The sequence below is a fragment of the Danio rerio genome, chromosome 9, assembly GCF_049306965.1.
Source record: "Danio rerio strain Tuebingen ecotype United States chromosome 9, GRCz12tu, whole genome shotgun sequence".
Taxonomy (NCBI): Eukaryota; Metazoa; Chordata; class Actinopteri; order Cypriniformes; family Danionidae; genus Danio; species Danio rerio.
This window is the reverse complement of record NC_133184.1, coordinates 26,663,951-26,678,331: the sequence shown is the minus strand read 5'-3', so window position 1 is coordinate 26,678,331 and position 14,381 is coordinate 26,663,951. Positions and strand designations below refer to the sequence as shown.

The window sequence follows — 14,381 nt, the reverse complement described above, 5'->3', positions numbered from 1 at the left end:
CGTGCACGTGAATAACTTGGTTTCGTTCGTACGTCATGGCGAAACACCTAATGACTCGGTATCAAGGCGACTCGTTTGAAGCACTATGAGTCGACTCTTTTATAGATGAATCAACCGTTTTAAACAACTTTTATTCTTACAGATTTAAGCCTTAGCTGGATACTTCACTTCACTTAGAGCTGTGTTACACACTACATGGAGGGGAATTTTCAAAATCCCATAATATGGGCTCTTTAAAACTTCTGTATATCCTCATCCAGTATGGACACAAACATTATGACTCTTTCTTTCAGAGGTACTGTTATTACATCCGCAATGGCATCGGCACAGAAGATGTGGCAGCCATGGAAGATTCCTGGCTTAAGAATGTTCTTGCTTTAGTCCCAGAACATCTGAAGAGTTTGACCAGAACCATTGAGGCTCTTTCAGATGAGATGAGAGAAGACTATCTGCTCAGTATCAAAAAAAATATTGGTACTGTCTCCTGCTATTTGCAGTATAGAAAGATGCAAGATTTTTTTTTGTATGCAATGCCTGTACACAAAATCTGAGGTGAAGGTGCTTGTTGTTCTAACAAAACAAGTTTAACTTTTATTTGAACAAACATTTATTTATTTACTTAATTATAATTTGCTACCATCCCTGTGCTATTAAATGTTTTCCATCCATGACCATCCTTTATTCTCCATGCAGTGGACTTTGTGCTGCAGGACCCGAGAGAAAATAAAGAGCTCAAAGCCAGAGATCTCCCCCCACACAGACAGGAGTGAGTCCTGCTAAATTAATTTTAGTGGTGCTGTTCACACGATTAAAAACAAAATAATAATTACAGCCATAAAAGTATTCTAGTTAATGATGCATATTTATCATGATAATGTGGACTCATGACTTTGAAAGTTTGAAGCTGTTAACTGTATATTCCAATTCGTCTCACTTTGTTTAGTTATGCATTATAATTTAAGAAAATACATTTTAATACATTACAAATACATCAGTTAATGGATTTTACTTATAATAACTGTTAGCATCCTGTTGTTAAATCACCTATATGGAAGTTTTTTTGTCTCTTGTAGAATGGAGATTATTCCAAAGCCATGGAAAAAATCATTTCTACAAGCACAGAAAAGAATGAGAAACAATCTTTTCACAGTCAATCACACCATGCTGGAAGTACTGGGTCTGTGGCAAGTCTCTTTCAAGTAAGTGTCACATAACCATAAAGACACTATGAGACTGGAGAATGCCAGAATGTCTCACTTTAGCATTCATTAAATGTATGCTAAGAAATAATTTAAGTTGTTTATAGATTATATTTATGTTTATAATTAATAAATACAGTTGATGTCAGAAATTTTAGCCCCCCCCCCCTTTGAATATTTTTCCTTTTTAAATATTTCCCAAATGATGTTTAACAGCAATGAAATTTTCACAGTATGTTTGATAATATTTTTTTCACATGGAGAAAGTCTTATTTGTTCTAATTTGGCTAGAATAAAAGCAGTTGTTAATTTTTAAAATAAATTTTAAGGTCAAAATTATTAACCGCTATATATTTTTTCGATAGTCTACAGAACAAAACATCAATATACAACAACTTGCCTAATTACCCTTACCTGCCTAGTTAACCTAATTAATCTAGTTAAGCCTTTAAATGTCACTTTAAGCTTTATAGAAGTGTCTTGAAAAATATCTAGTAAATATTATTTACTGTCATCATGGCAAAGATTAAATAAATCGGTTATTAGATACAAGTTATTAAAACTATTATGTTTAAAAATGTGTTGAAAAAAATCTTCCCTCCATTAAACAGAAATTGAGGAAAAAACAAACAGGGGAGCTAATAATTCTGACTTCAATAATTTTTTTAGACCTATATTTTCAATTTACGGAATCAAAAATTGAAGTACTTTACACTTTATTTAAAACAAAACATTTATTTAAAGTGCTCTGTAGATGCATGTTTAATACATTACATGGACGTTGATTTCATAAAGGCCCAAAATTGATGTTGCTGAGATGTCATTCTAAGGTTCTGTCATTGTGGATGCTACTTTTTCCTTTTTCTTTAAGGTAATGTCTGTGTTGTCTTGTTCACTGCAGGAAGTTGCGCCTTATTGATGTAGAGGCCTTCCACAGTGAGGAGGAGTCTATGGAGTTATCTGTCTTTCAGCAGTTAGTCAACAAACACATTGAACGTGCCACAGGCATCCTTCTCAACACGTAAGCACTCTCAGCTGTTTTCATACAGCATGCTTGTCAATGTATCATTGACCGAATGAATTAATCATCGCAACTATCTGCTAAATTTCGCTTACTACTCAACTTTGCAATATTCAGTTGATCACAAATATTCAAGCTTAGGCGCTTGAATTCAACAGACCGTACCCTGCAAAAACAATCCAAATAATTTGTTCATTTTTTCTTTCTTTTGTTCAAAAAAGTTGGATACCAGAAGTGCAGAAAATCTATCATCGTGGTAACAAGCGCAATCTGATCCCCAGCAACAGTAGTGTTGCACGACTGCAGTCTTTCTACAATTGTGTGGCCACACTCATGACCTCACAGCTCCAAAGCCTGGCACTTGAGTCTATGCAGGACTACACACACCTCATCGCCCAGAACCCTGTATGATCTCTTGTACTGCTGCATTTGAATCTCTGAACTTCCTTTCCTTTATGAAAATTTCATTTTTATATTGCTGTGTAACTTTTTAGAGCATCTTTTATTATTTATTTTTTGTATCAAAGTAATGTTTTTTTCTTCTTCTTCATTTAAGCATTCAGTGCGTGTCTATGAGCATCCAGGGTTTGTCCTAAGACTGGTTCTGGACCAAAACACTATCAAATTTGAACCTGATTTCAAAGACTTTGAAGTAACTGTGCTAAATGTGTATAATGCGATGCTGAAATCCTTAAGTGTGATCCCTCGAGTGGAGACAAAGCTGTACTCAGAATGGGTAAACATATGTTTTTTTAATTTTATGTTGCATCTTGCTTGTGCGGTGTGGTTTGATAGCTAAAATATTAAAGGGATTGTATCACGAGGAATCAAATTGTCATTAATCTTTGGAGATCTTTGGAATAATTTCAAACACACTATATGTTTTAGGATTCAAAATGTCCTCCCTAGTGTGCAATTTGTTGTTTAAAAGGACTAATTCTGAAACAGGAGTTAACATATATTTTATACACATATCTATACATAAACTTAGAGCAAATTATGAATGATATTGGCACAGAGAAAGTTTCTTGCTACTGTATAATCTAACAAATCCCAGTGCAGTCTTTACTGTGATCCCTGCCAATTATATTTCATACATGTAATTTTTTGTATTCCAGCCTGGCCCAGAAACACACCATACTCTAAAGCCCATCATCCTACCAGAGATCCTGGAGGCCCAGCAGGAGAAGGTCAGACGGGTAATACGTGCAGAAAGTGCTGAGCCTTTGAAGCATGTCCATCTCTATGATAAGTATGCTCCGCTGGTGTCCCAGCAAGCTGAGGAGGATGTTACTCAGTTTTTGCTGGAGCAGCACTCTTTCCAGGAGCTGATGATGGAGGTGATCCGCTACCAACAACTGGCTGATGAAATCCAATGCAGCACAGTGAAGGTACATGCAGCTATGTATATTCTACTAGCATTTCCTCACAGAAATATGACAGATTGAGAATATTTAGCATTTTGTTTTTTAGGTGGTGCGTTTGGGTATGTTTGAACTGCACTCCCATGATCTGGTCCGTGCCCTTGTAAAGCGAGCAGAGGGTCTTTTGCAGAAACTGGTAAATCATATGTTGCAGGGTCATCAGGAGTTCAATAACAAGTAAGTCAAAGACAGATTGACAGAAATGTTTTGTCGGTGACATTCTAATAATCTTGCTGATCTTTCTAGATTGTGTGAGGAATATGATACTATAGCAAATAAAGCCCTCAGAAGTCCATCAAACACAGAGGAACTCATGGAACTTAGGGTAACACTGACCGAGTTTTGTTCAAATGTAATACCTCTGCTTTTTGGTACGGTTGACAAAAAAGATATTGTTAAGTATGTTTTATGTTATTTGTTATTTATGCAATAGGCATATGTGGCAAAGGTGGAGGAAGAGGAAATTCTTCAGTTGGAAATGAAGCTCCAGGAGTCCAACAACAGGTTGTGTTTCTTGGTGGATTATGTCACATTCTCGCCTACAGACATTCAGCTGAACAGCAAGACCTTCCAGCGTCATGCACGCATGCCTTCCATCTTTGATCAGCACCGCCAGATTATCAAAGAGAAGACCGGCCAGTTCCAGGATGGCCTCAAGGTACTAGAGATACCACACGCTGGCTAATCAGCCATTACAGACAATGTCATCATGGCAACAGATCTACATACACAACAAGTCTTCACATTACACAACACTTTGTATATTAAACTGTATAGTGCATATTACAACAATGAAGAAATAAATATCCAGGCAAAAGCATGGGCCTTAATATTAAACTTAGTAACTTGTTAAGCTTATATTCAATTGTGATGAACAACTGCACATTGTTTGTTTACATGGACATCAATAATCCGATTTTAATATGATTAAGAGTCTACTATGTAAACAGCGATTTTTGATTAATTTAACCCAATTAAGGTTATAACTGAACTAAACAGAATGCAGATTAAGACATGTGGACTATGATGATAGCATTATTGAAGCTCGGTACAGACATATAAACACCTTAATCAAATTATTACCGTTATGTAGGACTTTTTGTCGTGTTTTGCGACAGAATAGTCCATACACTATTCTCTGCACCTATCGAGTCAGTAAAGGACCACAGACATACAGTTTTTTTCTCCCATTTGGTGTGCAGAATGAAAATCCTTTAAAACAATAATCTTCCAGCAGTTCATACTCGCATCCAATATCTTGTTTGTCAAGTGGGCATGCATGAAATGTTCCCGAATGAAAGTGAAAGTGCTAAACTGCAGTTAAAATCAACAAATTAAAACCGAAACACTCAAAATTACATGTTACTCCGGAGGAAATGTGGAGTGCATGGTGACGCAAAGATGTTAATCGAATTATGTGCTATAACGGGATCATGAAAGGAACATTCAAAAAGCAGTTCATGTAAACACCCTAATCATATTATTGTCTTATTCAGATTAAGGCACATAATTCAATTACTGATGTCCATGTAAACGTAGTCGATGTTGCACTAATGTGTGTAATAATCTCTGCTTTCTAATTATAGTTGAGGTGCGAGAGGATTTTGGAGGATATTAAAAGCTATGAACAGCAAGTGGAGGAGTTTGTGAACTTTGGTGACCTCTCTGAGCTCAACAAGTATCTGAAAAAAGCCCAGTCCCTCAATTCCAAACTGGAATTGGTTATGGAAAAGGTACAAAGCATTTTGATTGTGTTTAGCTGATTTATCATCCATTTTCAATTTTGTTTTTGGGATATTAAATAAATAAATGAAGGATGGAAACACTAATATGCAAATAAAACTCTAAAACCTCTTAGCTGAATCCACGGAATTGGCTCTATCACTGTCTCTCCACTACACCTATAGCTGGTGTGTGGTGAGCGCACTGGTGCCGTTGTCCTGTGGCTGCCGTAGCATCATCCAGGTGGATGCTGCACACTGGTGGTGGTGTGGAGAGACCCCTCTCATGATTGTGAAGCGCTTTGGGTGTATGGCCATACACAATAAATGCGTTATATAAATATACATTTCTTACTTACATAGCTGGAAGGTTGATGGAGGAAGTAGAAAGACGTGCATATAAACAGTGATAGTAAGCCCATTTACTGAATAAATTCCTGTCCAGTAGAAGGAAAACCTATTGTTCATGTCATCCTGATGCCAAAGCCTAGTCACAGTGCAGTAAAAATGTAAGTTAAAATCCAGTTTGTCAACTGGATTTGTCAAAGTGTCTTAGAAATTCTCTGAGAAAAGCTGCTCTTTTCAATGCACCTCCAAAAATTAAACTAATGCACTGTCCTATCTTTCAGATCAGAGGCATCAACCAGGAAGAGGAAGCCTTTGACTGGCCTGTCTCTCAGTATCCACAACGCAAAACTGTTCAAGACCAACTGCTCCCTTATCTGCGGCTCTATGAGACGGCAGCTGAGTTTCAGAGCCAGCACCATCAGTGGGTGACGGGCCCACTCACAGCCGTCAACCCAGACAAAGTGGAAGTTGATGTGGGAAACTACAGCCGTGGCCTATACAAACTGGAGAAAACCTTTCAGGACTTGCCCAAACCTCTTCAAATTGCCACCTCTGTGAAGGCAGAAGTTGAAGCCTTTAAGGAACACATTCCTATAGTGCAGGTGCCATACAGAGATATCATTCTTTCTTTTTTTGAGGATGTAGGAGAAATCTATTGAATGTTTATCGAGGGTAAAATATACCAGACAGTGCCTTATTCTTATTTCTAGCTGAAAACATTATAGATTAGCCAAATATTTAATAAATAAACATGTAAGAGGCTGAATTCTGCTACTCTTTCTTGGGAATTATGAGAGTACAGACTGCACATTGTCCTGCTCATTAATTACAGAGATGATTTGTTTCGGCAGGTGCTTTGTAACCCCGGTCTGCGCGAGCGCCACTGGGAGGCCATGTCTGCAGTTGTTGGTTTCCCTCTCAAGCCCTCAGAGGAGGATGCCTGTGTGGCCCACTTTCTTCCCCTACATCTGGAAGCTCATCTCTCTGCCTTTGAATCCATCAGTGAAGGGGCTAGTAAGGAGCACGGACTTGAGAAGGCCATGGAGCGCATGGTCAGTGAATGGGCTGGGATGGAGTTCACCCTTCTGCCCTATCGTGAAACGGGGACCTCCATTCTGTCCTCATTGGATGAGGTCCAAATGCTGTTAGACGATCATATTGTCAAGACTCAAACCATGAGAGGCTCACCATTCATCAAGCCGTTTGAGGCTGAGATACGGTGAGGGATAGGAAATGAGTGTCTGTACTTCCCTTTATTAAATGTTTTTTCATTCCTGGCTTTACACTTGCAGAAAACAATATGCTTATTTAATGTGGCCGCCCTTTTAAAAAACGAATGCAAGGCTGCGGTGGGAAGAAACCTGGAAGTATAGCATCAGCACTGTACACTGCAAAAAATGCTTTTCTTACTTAGAAGCATTTTCAACACAATCAAAACATATTGTCTTGTTTTAAGAAATAATATGCCAAAATGAAGTGAGTTTTTCCTTAAATCAAGCAAAATAATCTGCCAATTGGGGAAGCAAAATAATCTTGTTTTTCGATTTGTGATAATATTATTTTGCTTACCCCATTGGCAGATTATTTTGCTTGATTTAAGGAATCTAAGTAAGAAAATCATTTTCTGCAGTGTAAACATTGCAACAACCTGCTGTGGACTACAAACCTCCATCTGTTGCTGCAGTTTCAAAGTGCAGATATGGTGTAAACATCACCAGATCATTCAGTTAAGTTTAATTTAAACAATTAAAAGCATATTAAGCATCAAACAAAATGATAACCTCTTAAAGAGTAATAGAGCTTAAGTGTCCTCCTAGGCTTCAGTTCATGGCACCAGTTAAACACTTCCCTGCTTCAGCCTATGTAACGTGGTGAGCGATAAAACAGTGCAGTCCTCTGTAGCACACCCTCATGTTGTCTGTAATAGTGTTGTCCTGATACTGAAATTTAAAGACGTCAATTTCCTGCTAACATTTAAGCGCTGTTGAGTGCATTCTTAAACACCGCTGATTTGCCATAGTTTTTACCAGTGCTCAACAAAAATGACTATGATTAGCTGTGATGGCTATCAGTTCACCACTCTTCATCGAGGGTAAATACAGATGCACAGACACTGGAGCGTTTTAAAGCTGTGAAAATCTGTCATTAGCGTCTATGTTTGCACTCAGTAAACATCGACGAAGTGCGACGAACTGATGAACCTTCATAGCCAGTCATTACAGTTCAATTACTGTACTACTCAACAGTGCTTAAATGTTAGCGGGAAATAAACATTTTAAGTACCAAAAATCAGTATCGTGACAAGTCAAATGTAGTGAAAGAATCAGTTGATTAACTTGAGTTTGATAAATTGCATCTAAAACATGTGTTTGGGAAAGAAAATGCTGTCTAGGCAAGGCAAGTTTATTTATTTGGCACATTTCTTATACAGTGGCAATTTAAAGTGCTTTACATAAACTGCAATAAAAGAGAAAAGTATGAAAATAAAAAAAAAACGGTGCGTGTAACCTGATAAAAACCTATGTTTAGAATTCTGAAATGCAAGGTGCTATATGGCGCTACGCGGCACGTCCCCGAGCGGCGCATCTGGTGTGTGACCCCCTTTAGAAGCAAGGTACGCATTAACCTTGAGAACCTAGTGCCATTTACCTTAAATAGCTGAACATGAGGTCCGATATCCTTTTTTATTTTCACTATCCATTCAGAATGGACCTTCAGGTCACTCGGAAAGGGGTGAAATGATACATTTGTAACACTTTCTATTCACTGATAAAATATACACCCAGGCACACAGATGCAAATGCCGTTCCTGTGTGACTCTAGGCAATACTTCCAGGTTTCTTCCCAACGCAGCCTCGCTTTCACTTTTAAAATGCCGGCCACGTGAAATTAGTCTATAGGGTCCCATAAGTGTTCATTTAACAAGCATGCAACACTTATATACAAATAGAATTTTGAATTTGTGAACATATCCCTTTGTTAAAATCGCCTAGTAAAACAAAAGTCCGCCATTGTGCCAAATGGATTTGAGCAAAGTAATAATATAGTTATAATAAAATAGCTATAATGCCTATAACATTAGCATTAGTGTATCATGAGAATATGGTTCAGCATGGTACCATTACTTAAGTAATTCCAAACCTTGTTTCTGAAGGCTCACCAACAAACACACCTGAATCTACTCCTCAGAACATAAGAGGAGACTCCAAAACCTGAAGTGAATAGGTCAGATAAGGGAGACTTACTGTTGGTGCTGTTGGATTCAAACTTATTTCTCCATGGGTTCTTTTAGATATAGAACTCACAATTGGTCACATTTTGCAGCACCTTATTGGAAAGAGACCATTACTATGTCAGTGAGCCTGGATTGGTTCAGAATGGCATCATTTATATTAACCCTTCAACCTGGTGTTGCGAAGGAGCATTAAGCTATTTGTCCAGCATATACATATACATATACATACACACTGAATATGATTATGTCTGTATCTATGCATCGTAGAGACTGGGAGGATAAGCTGCTTTTACTTCAAGAAATTATGGACGAGTGGTTGAAGGTTCAAGGCACATGGCTTTACCTTGAACCCATCTTCAGTTCCCCAGACATCATGGCTCAGATGCCAGAGGAGGGACGTCGCTTTACTGCTGTCGACAAAACATGGAGGGACACCATGAAACAAGTCAGCTTGGTGAGTTAGAAAATTTAAACACAAGTTTGGGTTTGTTTATATCAAGAAACTCTTTGGAGAAGTTCCTGACATACCTTTTGTGTAAAACTGTAGTGTTTTCATGACAAATGAGATGGCTATGAGACACAAACCCAGACACAGTCACTCATCTAGAGACTCTTCAGCAAGTAATTGGCAACTGCAGTCTCGGTGCGATGAAAAACATCAATATCTGTTGTCCTTCTCTAAACGGAAAAAAGTAGCTTGGCTGTACCGTCAAATAGATATTATGGATTTTGTCTAGAGGGACTCAAATCTGGGGGTGTGCAGAGAACAAGGTCGCTGATCAGAATGAGGCAAGCTCTCTCCCTTCACAAGGTTTGAGAAAGTGTGTCTCTGTACTAGATAAAAAATATATATATTTTTAAAGAGTTTAAAGACATAAATTAATCACACTATGTGCTGAAAGTTCTAATATAGTCTCTAAAGTTCTATAAGCTTGACCATGTAAAAATAATTTATATATACCATATCTGAAGCTGCTCTGTTGAATAGCATGTTGTTGAAAATCAGTGCTGCGCTTAATTTTCCAAACTGTAATATTAACATGTCCACTAGGTGTCTCTCTTCATCTGCGGTACCCACAGAGCTGTTTGCCGTCTCCAGATTGTATTTACCCTTTTCTAATGCATTTCTAACTTTTCCCATTTGACAGAAACTGAGATAAACATTCTGTAATTAAATTCAAAATTCTGGGCTTCTTTAAGGATGTTTTCTTTTTGAATAATTCCTACACCACTCAACGATTTCCTCATAATGAACCATAAATGGCTCTTCTCGGAAAAGCAAACATATATTATTTCAGCTGGGAGGCAGGTGCTGTTGCTTGTTCTTGCTGGATTCTTGAGCAGCAGTACATAAAGAAAGGTATGCTTATGATATCAGATTCAGTAGAGTGTTTGGGGCAAACATCAGCATAGATGCAGATCTAAGCCCAGTTTATTTTTTTTCTTTGTAAGGTTAGTTCACTTCAAATTGAAAATTCTCTCATCATTCACCCTCATGTCATTTCTAATCCATAAATAAATCAAAGATGACTGTTTTTTTTTTCAAATTTAACCTCTGAAATTTAACCTCTGCTCACCAAAAACACTTTAAAACCATGAAAGTTCATAGGGTTGTGGAGCCCTGTGAAATCATGAAAATTTGGCCCACTTGTTTTAAAAAACAAACACGGTGGCCCAGTGGATAGCACTATTGCCTCACAGCAAGAAGGTCTCTGGTTTGAGTCCCTGCTGGGCAAGTTGGCATTTCTATGTGGAGTTTCATGTTCTCCCTGTGTTGGTGTGGGTTTCCTCTGGGTGCTCCGGTTTCCCCCACAGTCCAAAGACATGTGGTATAGGTGAATTGAATATACTAAATTGGCCATAGTGTATGTGTGAATGAGTGTATGGGTGCTTCCCAGTACTTGGTTTTGGCTGGAAGGGCATCCGCTACATAAAACATATGAAATAGTTGGCGGTTCATTCTGCTGTGGCTGCGCTTGATAAATAAGGGACTAAGCTGAAGGATATTGAATGATTGAACTTAAGATACATGTATAAAGATTTTGTAATTTTTTTTGTAAAGTTTACTACAAATGATTGTAAAATATCGTAAATGAGATTGCGTGTTTGATAAACTAAAATAAATATATATATAAACAAACATAACAAAAACACATCTGAGAAATGGTCACAATAAATATGTTTTGGAGAAATCCACTGGGCCTATAAGGGACAGGGCCAGAGGTGAACACCTGTATTACATGTTGGACAGGTCAGCACTGCTTCAAAATGTTTATAAAGCAGTGTCGAACTAAACCGTGGCCTTTGGGGGAGCCCTTTTTTTCTAACCCCTGGGGGGTCGCTTTGAACTTGAGAGTCCCTTGCCACATATAGGCTATAAAACACACAGGATCCCTGTCCTTAAACAGCAAAGTATAAACAAAAATCTATAAATATAAAACAAATATTTATATAATTGTAACTAATGTTACAAAGTAGGCCAAATGAACAAAACACCACGACAGATTCGGTTTACTTTCTTGCTAAAAAGTTTAGTTTTTTCCATCAATTAACTTTATTTGACCTTTGAAAATATCTTTTGAGGGATTTAATTTTTATTTCATCCTTGTCTAATTTTACCTGCAGTGCTTCTGTGATGGGAATACATTAATTTATATTAAATCAACAAACACGAATATGTTTCACTTAACATCAAAAAATATAACCTCGTTATACAGCCTATCATTTTTCTATTCGCTCTATAAGATCAAGATGATGACATTAAGGACAGCATATGCTTTTTTATTTTACATAGGCCTATAGAATATCATGGGATCTCACTTTTCACTCTGGTATAACATAATCACGAATTGAAAAATGAAAGTAGCACCATTGAAAAGGGTTTCCTTTTTGTCAAGTTGTCCAACATGTTTACAGCAATGTCACGGTGTTTAAAAAAAGAACATTGTATTGGTCTACTGTATGAAGCAAATGAAACGAAACACATCATGTGTTTCGGGAAATGAATAAGCAGTGTCTCAACATCCATATGAAAGCATCTGGCTGTCAGGACTTTGCTCCTCAGCGCTCCCACACCTTGATGCTCATAACAAGAATAGCATCTGTAGTTACCTTTTTTTTAGGTGAAGTGTAAATCTCCGTCATGCATGAATGAATTATATGTTTGCACTTTTACACGTAATAATCCATGATCACATTACACAATCAATACTGAAACCGCAAGCCAAAATAACACATTGTCAATATCTCCCCAAAACTTCACAAATCATGTTTTCAGGCTCCCCCTAACTCACATCCTGTTCATAAAGGATAAAAAGGAGTGAATATTAATTAAGTGGTTTAATCCAAGAATTCCCAATGGACTCTATCACTTTATATGATGTACAAATTAAAATTTGGTTTTTATTTACATTTAAATAAACGTGACTTCCACCATACATGTTTAATACATGGAAACAAACCTTACTGGTTTTTGTTTATTGAGCTTCCATGGCCAATACTGTATATATTATGAAGCCATTTCATGATAAAAAATTGGAGTGAACAGACTTACAGTGAAGGGTAAGAAATCTCTCAAATTTAATCAAATACATTTTAACTGTTTTAAAAAAATAAACAATTCCTTTCGGGTTTGGAATGACATGATGGTGAGTAAATGATCACAAAATTCTCATTCTAGGACGAGCCAACCCTCTAAGTCGGGATCAGGGACATATGAAGCTATTCCGCAATTAAAAGGCTACTGTAAATGATAAGGAATGCATTGATGAAGAAAACACGATCAGCAAGTGTGAATATCTGGATCTGTTGAGCAGCCCACCTGCATGTTTCTGCACCCTGTGAAAGGAAGCGGATGATTTTCAGCATCTCTTCATTCAAGCGCATCCTGGCAGCACTCACCCTGCCGCTCTAATGTAATTCAGTGTGACAGAGGGAGAGAATCATTAAAAGAGTAATTGGCATAAAAACATCCCCTCTCTCTTTCATTACAGTCATCCAATAGTGTCTTTTCATGTTTTAAAAGGGTAATTTTGTGTAGGCTTTGGTTATTAACAACCCCTCATTACTTCCTCTCAGTCTCTGTCAAGTAACTCAGGCTGTTTTTGTCATCCAAAAGTGATCGTTAAACTTCAATCTCAGTTCGTGAACGTGAAGTCTAGTCAGCGTGGGTAATAGAAAATCAATAGCAATCCGAAAAGGGGAAAAAGCAATTATTATCTCTTTACAGGTGAGCAGCATCTGTGAGGGGTGGAGAGGGAAGGGAACGTGGTATCCAATTGTTTCCTTTCTTTCTAATGAAGGAAATGGCCTTCACACAACCTTTGGAGGAACGTTTGAAAATCATACAGCCAATGATGAGTTTTCCTAGTGGGAGACCCCTTTCATAAATGATCTCTTTTGTAAAAGTTGGAATATACGGTTATGAATATAATCTTTTCATCACTGGATTTGAACGTTTAGAGCAGCGAATTAAAAAATGTTAGGGTATTTCTTTACCTATGATTTGCAGGCTCAGGAGCTGAGCTTGAAAACTTCTCAGCGATCTGTCTGATATAGCCAGCTACTGACAAAAATATACTTTACTGGTCTGTTAAATTATTACTGATGTTCTTGGTATCGAAATGTTTTCTCATACATGCAGTTTGTGATTTTCTTGATTATTACATTTCAGCATATACTTCGCTTGAGCTGCCTTAAATAATGCCTTGACATTTGTTCTGAAGAGGTGTTTAAAAAGTTTGAATCCCACAGATTTATAGTAAATTGAAGGCAAAACCCATTCAACCCATGTTCTGGACCTTTTTACAAATGAAATCAAAACTAACCATATGATTTTGTTAGCTGACATAGCTTTGTGGTGGATAATCTGTGCATGTCATTAAGAAAAAGCAAAATAGTTTAGCCTTGTAATTTTTACAGTTAAACTTTCAATTATGTCTGTCTGAGGTATTTAGCATGGTTAACATACTTAACCACACCCCTCCAACTGTCAACTTTGACAACAGAAATGATGAGAAAGACGTGTCTGATATGCCGAGTTCAGACTGCACAATTTTCAAAGTTGTCACATCACAGATGTTTTTACACTGCATGACTATCTGGGCTAGTGTTTCGTCGCTGCTTTGTTTACACTGCAAGATCGATCGGCGACAGGTGATTTTACACTGTATGACTTTAGAATCATCAACAACTTTGTCCAAACTACGTCTCACAACTGAAGTGACATGGAAACAACATGAGGTCATCTAGTATATATTTTGTTAATAACTACATCATAAGAAGAAAAATGTACTTATTTTGCTCACCTGGCTTTGAAGGGAATTAGCAATTTCTCCTCAACTTTTTTCTTTTTCCACCCGGTTGTGGTATTGATCAGAAGACACGTCAATCAGACATGGGTGCTCCTGACAAATTTACACTAGTTTTTTCTCC

General features: G+C 37.4%; 1 protein-coding gene across 1 annotated transcript in view; it reads left to right on the top strand.

Annotated features, from left to right (window-relative positions):
- dnah7 (dynein, axonemal, heavy chain 7) overlaps positions 1–14,381 on the top strand; it is a 109,427-nt gene that overhangs the window by 3,740 nt on the left and 91,306 nt on the right. The window contains exons 7-20 of the mRNA XM_685051.8: positions 294–474; positions 694–766; positions 1,074–1,199; positions 2,101–2,220; positions 2,442–2,625; positions 2,777–2,956; positions 3,339–3,611; positions 3,694–3,821; positions 3,891–3,969; positions 4,078–4,302; positions 5,231–5,377; positions 5,995–6,315; positions 6,565–6,932; positions 9,216–9,402. Coding sequence (XP_690143.4) covers positions 294–474; positions 694–766; positions 1,074–1,199; positions 2,101–2,220; positions 2,442–2,625; positions 2,777–2,956; positions 3,339–3,611; positions 3,694–3,821; positions 3,891–3,969; positions 4,078–4,302; positions 5,231–5,377; positions 5,995–6,315; positions 6,565–6,932; positions 9,216–9,402 — 2,592 coding nt within the window. The remainder of the gene's footprint in view (positions 1–293; positions 475–693; positions 767–1,073; positions 1,200–2,100; positions 2,221–2,441; positions 2,626–2,776; positions 2,957–3,338; positions 3,612–3,693; positions 3,822–3,890; positions 3,970–4,077; positions 4,303–5,230; positions 5,378–5,994; positions 6,316–6,564; positions 6,933–9,215; positions 9,403–14,381) is intronic.